General features: G+C 39.4%; 1 protein-coding gene across 2 annotated transcripts; it reads left to right on the top strand.

Moving 5' to 3' along the window:
* The first annotated feature begins 266 nt into the window (after positions 1 to 266).
* On the top strand, positions 267 to 4,852 carry aqp4 (aquaporin 4). Of its 2 annotated transcripts, none has more exons than XM_004079363.5 (5): positions 267 to 460; positions 855 to 1,269; positions 1,347 to 1,511; positions 2,029 to 2,109; positions 3,216 to 4,852. In XM_004079363.5, exons 1-5 carry the CDS (start codon positions 396 to 398, stop codon positions 3,465 to 3,467), a joined length of 978 nt encoding a protein of 325 aa, XP_004079411.1. In that variant the 5' UTR covers positions 267 to 395; the 3' UTR covers positions 3,468 to 4,852. The 2 variants fall into 2 exon arrangements, with proteins under 2 accessions (XP_004079411.1, XP_011485193.1); XM_011486891.4 differs by having other exon boundaries at positions 319 to 460; positions 852 to 1,269.
* The last annotated feature ends 3,921 nt before the right edge of the window (positions 4,853 to 8,773 follow it).

Here is an 8,773-nt window from a genome sequence, read left to right as displayed (position 1 = left end):
GAAGTGTGGTCATGGTTTCAAGTAATTTTTGCATGCTATAACTTCTTGTCAACTTGTTTTTTTTTCTCTAAAATGCGTTTATGATTTGACCAAAAACCCTCAGTGTGTATGACTTGCAGTGCAGTCACATTTGAACTGCAAACATGTTCTCTACTCCTCCCCCTAAGCTCTCACTTCTATTCCCATGAGTGGATGCATGGGTAGTAACCCAATAAAGCTACTGGATGCAGTCCCAGGACACAAAGAGTGACTCGCGTTGATCTGACAGGCACTCTCTCCGCTCCGATTCCTGCACTCACGCAACCTGCTGCGTTTTTGTGAGGACTTCCAGTCAAGTAGCTGTGATGAAGGGAGACAAGTCCCTGTCAGTTCAGTGAAGTAAATCTGCAGGACTAATGAATGAAAATAACTCATTACATGCAACGGAGGCAGACGGAAACAGAACACATCGTTACTTTTGGTAAGTTGGTGCTAGTGATTATTGCTGTGTTAATGCATTCAATTTTTAGTAAATTTTACTAGATATTTTTATTAGTCATGCACTTCAGTAACAGAGGTGCAAAGTTTTGGATTCTTCCAGCATTTTGACTTAAATTAAACCCTGCCATTAATTAGCTGTTGTCTAGTTTGACTTGAGAGGATGATCATTTGCCCTCATACACAATGCTTAAGAATGTTCGCTTTGGCATTTTGTCAGTGAAAGTAAGTTACTTGCTTAAATCTCACATGAGGTTATAAATGTTTTGGCCAGAGGCAACAGCTCTGATAGAGTTCAGCAAATTCCTAGCAATGTGCACACACTAAGAATATACAAGTAAGCTAATCATTTTTCTCATTATTCTTTTGGCCAGCAGGTTCCTGTCCTGCTGTATCTCTCAGAACATAATGGTGGCTTTTAAAGGGATCTGGACCAAGGAATTCTGGAGGGCTGTTTCTGGAGAATACCTGGCCTCTGTCATCTTTGTCCTCCTCGGTTTGGGCTCCACTATTAACTGGGCTGCAGGGGAGGAGAAACCTCCCCCAGCTGACTTGGTCCTCATCTCCTTGTGCTTTGGTCTCAGCATAGCCACTATGGTGCAGTGTTTTGGCCACATAAGTGGCGGGCACATCAATCCCGCTGTCACAGCAGCCATGGTTGTGACCAGAAAGCTGAGCCTGGCAAAGGCTCTGTTCTATGTGGCAGCTCAATGCCTGGGAGCTATAACTGGAGCCGGGATTTTGTACCTAGTAACACCTGACACTGTTAGAGGATCCCTTGGTGTGACCAAGGTAGGGGTTCCAACTAAAATCTATATTATATGAATGGTTTTCAGTCATTAAATCAGTTGAAATGTTCTATTTTCAAGGTGAACACTAATGTTGCTTTGGGAAATGCCCTTCTTGTGGAGCTCCTCATCACCTTTGAGCTGGTCTTCACCATCTTTGCCACCTGTGATTCCAAGCGTACAGATCTGAGTGGATCTCCAAGCTTGGCCATTGGACTAGCAGTGGCTATAGGCCATTTATTTGGAGTGAGTACCTGTTCAAAATGTTGCTAAATAAAGCTATAAATGCAGCTTAAAGAGCTTAATTAAAAATCCAAATTAAAATCTTGCACAAAATCATTTTTTAATATAAAAAAGATGATTCCGGATAACATTGTTCTCAGGAATAAAAAAGTGCTAAACAAGAACGTCTCTGAAAGCAATCTTCTTTAGCTAAGAGAGAACAGGTGCATTAAGCATCTATTCCTCCATGTGTGATTCAGTATGCTTCTTACTGATTCACACCCACGTGTGAGAATCTGTACCAGAGGCTGCTATCGCATGGCAACCATTCTCTCGGGGCGTCCTAAACCCTGCAGACCAAATGCTCAGAGAAAAAGAAGTCATCTCTCATACTACCCTGTAAGCCTGGTCTGTTTCACACAGGTGGAGAGCGTACATTTATGCTATAGCGTTTATGAATTATCAGTAGATAAAAGTGAGTCAAAAAGAAGCACTGATTCTTATATATTGGTGATTGAAACAATGCTATTGTTTTCTGTAGATTCCTTATACCGGAGCCAGCATGAACCCCGCTCGCTCTTTTGGGCCAGCCGTGGTCACACTTAACTTTGAGAACCATTGGGTGAGAAAAACTTAATAAAGTTTTCTTTTTTTTTTCTGTCTGTCATGGCTGTAGGTGTCATGTGTTTTGACTTGTCCAAAAGAAGAGCCCGTTACATCATAGGTTGTGTTATAATTTTTTCTACGCATAATGTCGTTTAAAAGTGCCTTTGAGCAAAAATGTTGACCTGCCACATTCCCAAAAACTCACCAGAATTTGCATGCACCTAGTACCCGGTGAAAATGATTTTTGACATTGTGAATATCCAACATGGTAAGAGGACCTACGGTTCGGAGGCTGTCTTGTGCCAAAGTGTCACGATTTTTACAATTTTGCACAATATTTTGTTGACCTTTGACCCCGGGAAGAGGCGGCAATTTTGAATTTTGAAGAAACAAAAACACCTTTAGGTCCACCTCCAAATTTAAACTCCCCCTTAAGGGATTGGCATCTATTGCCTCCTAACTCCCTGAGCATCACTGGGATTGTTGAAGTTAATTGATCTTGAACCACGTAAGCGTTGCAAACTCCTCCAAGTGGCGTTTCCCTTTTGCTTTCATATTTTTATTGAAATATTGTGAAATTTTAAAACTTGAATGCCTAGCTCAAGCTAAACAAAACAATATCACATGCGATATGACTATATTAGGCATGTGGGCGTGGTTTACAAAAAACCTCTGTTGCCAAGAAAATTCAAATATGTACTTTTGCTAATTCTTCTAAGAATTACGTAGACCTGGTCATCACCCTTAAGTGACCAAAATAAAAAATAAAAAACCCTCAAAAAATCCGCCATTTTGAAAAAGAGTTTTTTCATGAATTTGTAATGAGCAGCTCTGACCAGGCTGTTAGAGGCAGAAGAGAAAAGTGAAGGGCCTGAAGCAGTTGCTCAGCCAGTAAGGGCAGGTAAAAGGGGGTGACGAGGGCGGCTAGCACCTGAAGGCCATACAAGGCCTACATTTATTAAGGCTTAAATTTATTTTTATGTTTACCTGGGATGCCACAATTCTCAGTTGAAAACCAAACAGTATGTTATACCTTTTAAACAAAATTGTGAGGAAAGTCATTCGTTGGATCCCTGATGTTTGCAATGATCCATTAACCAAAGCCTCTCCTTTGTTTTGTAGGTGTATTGGCTAGGTCCCATTCTTGGAGGGCTGCTGGCTGCAGGTTTTTATGAGTACCTGTACTGCCCCGACCCTGAGATAAAGAAGAGAATGCAGCAAATCTTCAAGAAGACCCCATCAGGGACTTACAAAGAAGTGGAAACTGAAGACCTTGGAGTCAAGTCTGTCTCCGGACACAACATCGATCTGGAAAAAGCGGAGAAAAAAGAGCTGTTCCATGACTCAACGGGAGAAGTGCTGTCTTCGGTATGACTATCACATGCACTGGAGATGGAGACCAACTTGTAGTGAAAAGAGACAACCTTTGGAGCAGAGCATGTTTGTTATTTTTTATTTTTTTGTCTGTGTCAAATCTGTACAACATTTAATCCAGACAAAATCTCCTCATGGCTCTCTGAGAACAAGTCTGTGCATTATTCTATATCATGTAGGACGGCAGACTGGTATTAAGAAATATGTGTGGGGTCAACCAATTACATGGGGTCATCACTCTGAATTGGAGACGTGAAGAAGAAGAGAACGTAGCCTTGTTAATTTGGGATTAGTGTCACATTTAGTCTGCCTTCTGTGCATGTGTTAGAAAGAAAAATTGTCCATGTGATCATTAAGCACAGTATACATCCCAAGAAATGTAAGACAGCTCTGACAAGCTGTGATAACACAGTTGTATGGCAGCATTCTCCATTTTCAGTGCATCAGCGAGGCCATTAATTTAATGCAAACTCTGCTGTTTATGCCTTTCATTGGGATCCAATCACTCCTTTATAGCTGTACAGTCTTTGCTTTATTCCACTTTAGCAATGTTAATTTAGAATTTTTAACACATTTTCACAGATATTTTGTAATGTTCTTTACACTTTCTTCAAGTATTTAATTTTTTTTTTTTTTCCATTAGGACTATGTCTTATTTCTTGTTTGGACAGATTAGAAATTAGATGCTAGTTTTCTTCTTTGTGTCTGCATGTTCTAAAATGCATCAACAGAAGAGCTTTAGATTTTCTCTGCAACATAAAATGCATCGTAAAAAATATTCTTTTTGTTGTTGTTTTGTTTTGACTGTGAAACAACAGGCAGATTTATACTGATGATGGGCTAGGTATTTTACATCTGGATTTATATTAATTATTTTCAAAAAAATAACTAATTCTGGATAGTAACATAGTGGAAAATTTTACTTTAGAAATAAAAGGTAATCTGTAAAAGAATGTTTACACTTTATGTCTTTCACAATACCTCTATATTGTTTTCTGTGAAAGATTCTACTGCAAGCTGTATGCTTAATGTTTTCAAGGCTTGAGTGCTATAATTTAGACGCTAAATCAACATTGTGTTTATACCCACACAGACTATATTCTGTCTGACACACCACCTTTTGTGCGCTCTCACATGTAGCAACTGCCTCGCCTGCTGGCCAAAGAGTGAATCTCCTGCATTAATAAAGAGATTTCCTTGTTTGGTTTCATCCAGACGAGGGCAGCCGTGAGCCTCAGATGTGAAGATTTAGGCCTGGGTGGACAAATGTCAGTTTTTTTTTTTTCATAAGCCTTGGTGTGGTAATTCAATTTGAAATTTAACCAGGTCATTAATTCAGTGTGGCATTGCCTCAATTTGCTATTAAATAAAGAGTTGTAAATACATTTTTGTGTTTTTTTATACTTATTTCTTGAAAAAGTGTTTTTTAATTAAAACAAATATTCATGGTAGTGATGCATGAGAGATTTTTGTCTTTAAAGATTTGATCTGGATTACAGGCTCAGACAGATTAAATGACCTGTCACCTGAAGATCATGAATAGATTTCATCATAGGAAGATGTCTGTCCTTCATTGTTTCCTCAGTCTTGTTTAAACCATAAGACCTTGTATTCTGCTAATCAGATGCGAGTCCTCTGACAAACTTCCTAAATGTTGCTGCAGACATCCTGATTATGGGAAACAAATAGGAGCTGGCAGGATAATAAGCACAGATTTCTCAGCTGTCTGTTTGTCACTGTCTTGGATGACATTTTAGCAAGGTGTTACAGAGAAAACACATTATAATCATTGATGTCGCCTTGCTTACGTTCAATGAGAAAACTAATCGCGGCTTTATGATAGTTTCAAAGATTTATTTGCACTTCGAAGTTTGTTTGTCTGGAAAAGAGCAGACCTGCGAGTTGAATTCTCAAATTCCTCATTTTCAGCAAACAGCAAAGAGGGCAAAAAGACACAGCATACACCTTAAATGTCATTAGCAATTAATATTTGGGGATTCATGAAGAAAAACAGCGTTAAACACTTGTTTAATAATTCATACTATAAACAAGAAAGTCTCCCACTTCCTTAATAATTTAGACGTAAGCTAATGTTGATTTATTCAGGAAGGTCTCTGCCACCAGCACCGCCTGGAGTGCCCAAATTTGAATTAAAGTAGGACAGTAGCAGGCAAGTCTGTAATAACATTTGTATAATTTTATTATTGCTCTGGGCTCAGTTCATTTCCTCCTCCAGTAGCTGCGTGAAATTGTTTGATTCTGGAAACCGCCTTGAGTCTGCGGCTCTGGGGTTGGAGGGCGGTACAGGAACAGGAAGGCATGCGACACTCTCCATCTGATGCTGTCATCCACATAAACACTCATGCACACATCTCCACATGCACACAGAGAGAGATAAATAACTTTGTTATTCTGGGTTTTGTAATACTGTTACACTGGCTCACTTAATAACTCAAGCTGTCTTGAGAATATGATTGATATTCTCACTCACCTTGTCACTTATGATGAATATTTTTGCAGCATTTTTGTGAGATAGCAAGGAAGGGAAATAACTCATTCATTATGTTATCAAATTATGAAAAGATGAGATTATGTTTTTTGTCCTTTTCCAGCAGAGAAATGAAAGTTGAGATTTTTTTTTGCAGAATTTCACTCAAGCCTCCTTTGCAAGCTTGTTCATAAGGATCCGTCCTCCTGATGTTCCAACTCTTCCACAACTTTACAAACAAATCTTTCTTTCACTTCAGCTCACAAAGAGAAATTAAACACTGCAATATTTCTGGGGTTCACCAAGCTATCAAGTCTCATCATTTCCCGTTTGGGGGGTACCATATTGTGATTTTGTTTACCAGTGATAGGACTATCATTTCCAAATTGGTAATTTACCAAACTCTGATTACTCTGACACAAACAATCAAGTTTGGGAGGTATTAGCTCATGTAACACACACCTGAGACCCCGGTGGCTTTGACACGGGGAGGGCGGGTGGAGACGTTCTGATTGGTTTCCTCCAGGCTCTGCTTCCAACTTCCCACCCGCACACATTCCCTCACTCCTCCTCTTCCTCCCCCTCCAATTCCTTTATGCAGAGCAGCCCAAACTGCAGTTTGATGAAACACATTTGTTTGACTTAACTCTTGCCTCGCCATCATGGCTAAATCTCAAAGGCCTGTCGGTGTAATGTGGCCCATCAGCAATTGGGTTAATGAGAGGATATATGTACAAGTGTGGGACTTGACCTGAGGAGCTGTTTTCCATTTGGGTTTGGTCTGCTCATGTTATTAGGGAAACCTTTATTATTGTTGCCCTCTAGTGGGAACTATATAATAGGATTACATTTTATTAGAGCCTCCCAGCATTACCCAAGCAGCCCCCTCCTTTCTTCTCTGTTCCCCCCCACAGTAGTGTCACCGACTCCTCTGTCCAGTGTGGGTGGGATGGTTGCGTTTGGGCCTCATAGAGATGCCAACAAGTGGAGAACAACAAGACCAAACAGGGAACTTCACAACACTTCAAATGTAACATTTTTGGTCAAGTATTTCAAAAGTACATTTATTTTCCTCCTGAGTCTAGTCTCAACTGAGTTTAGTCTGCTCCAGAAAGACACTGACACATAAACCATGAGCTTGTTTTTTACTATTAACTGAATAAAGGAGCTCTTCTCTCGAAGAATTACTGTCTTCTCCTCGGAGGCCATGATGGCATGACTTGGACAACACGACAGCAGCAGAGACATTCTCCAGAGCTACATTTCATTGTGCCAAAGATAATATTTGATGAACGGTTCTGGCCTAAAACTGTGCAACCCTGCAGGGCAAACTGAGTCAGGATCTGGAACGGCTTCAGCACTTTGCCTTATCCATCCCACTCTCTTACATAACCAAAGGCCATCAGAGCAGCGAGCATAGGAGCAGTTATTACCGTGGTCTGAGGCTACAGCAACATCTCCATGTCGACAGTAACTTGCAAAGAGCAGCTGTCCCAATGTACAGTGATTATTTGCATCATTTAGTTACATTATGTGACACAAGAATGAACAATTTGAAGGTGCTTCTTGCCAAACTTAGTTTTGTAGAATTTGGTTTCACATGTTCAGGTTCATTGAAAGTCTATTATAGGTGTTAACAAAGAACTATATATTTTTTTATTTTACATAGTGCATTTCTGGAAAATGTTAAACGCCCTTGTGTCTGAAACTTTCTTGAAACTAGATTTTCTTTTCAGATAGATCTGCGTGAAGTTTGAGGCTGACCTGCCCTTTTCTTGCAGCAATGTGACCAAACGAAAGGAGAGTTTCATAAATACATGATTTGATGTTCTTAAGTCAACCAAAAAAAAAAAAAAGGAATGAGGAGTGTCTGGTAAGGGAAAAATCCTTTCAGAAAGGATATTAATTGATGTGGAAAACTTCTTGACCACACTCCCTTTAAATAATAATCATAACTATGCTTTTTATTTACTGAACTCTATTACATTTCTGCATGAGGTAAACAAACAATGAGCAATTTGACTGTTAGTGGCAGGTGCTTGATAATTGTGAAGTCTACTGCAGCAAAGTCGCAAGTGAAGAAGAGTCACTGAGTCCACTGAGCAACTGAGTGAGGTCGGCATAAATCGTGAGCTGACATAAATCAATATAAGCTACTAACACACACCACCTTTTTGACTGGAAAACCCTTAAACACTGCACATCCAAAAACAAAAACAAAAAAGGATGAAAATGTATCATTTTAAGATAGAAAATGTATTTTACAAAAGGAGGAATTGTTGGGTTTCCTTTCAAAATAAGACAAAAGTATGGAGCCCTGGACATGGTGTCAAAAAAGAAAAAATAGTAAATTGCTCCCTTAAATTAATAATTTGTGACCATAAATTAGAATTTTACTTGCATTTTGTGGCTTCAAAATAGTATTTCGTGACCACAAATGAGTATTATGTGGCCTACAATTAGTATTTTAGAATTTTCAATTCCTACTACTAATTTGTGTCCATGAAATTTAAATTTGTGCGCACAAAATGCTATTAAAATTCTAAGGGTGTATTCAGACTGGACACATTTGGTTCCTTTAAACTGAATTAAGAGTAAAGTGAAGCAAAGTTCGTTTCACCGACAATCCGCAACAATCTTTACAGTTTGAATACACCCAAGTAGACGGAGGTTTGGGACCAGGAGACAGAGCCATCTTTCGAGGTGGTCTTGGTTTGCTTCCAATTGGACTGAGCTTTGGTTAGCTCTAAGGTTTTCTCAGTCTGAACAAGCTCTGTGCTCAGAGCAGAATAACTGGACCAAATGGCCACTGTAGCCG

This window comes from Oryzias latipes, chromosome 17 (assembly GCF_053564925.1).
Source record: "Oryzias latipes strain Hd-rR chromosome 17, Olatipes_Hd-rR_3.1".
NCBI lineage: Eukaryota > Metazoa > Chordata > Actinopteri > Beloniformes > Adrianichthyidae > Oryzias > Oryzias latipes.
Note: the sequence above shows the minus strand (reverse complement) of the source record. Positions and strands in the feature narration are given on the sequence as shown.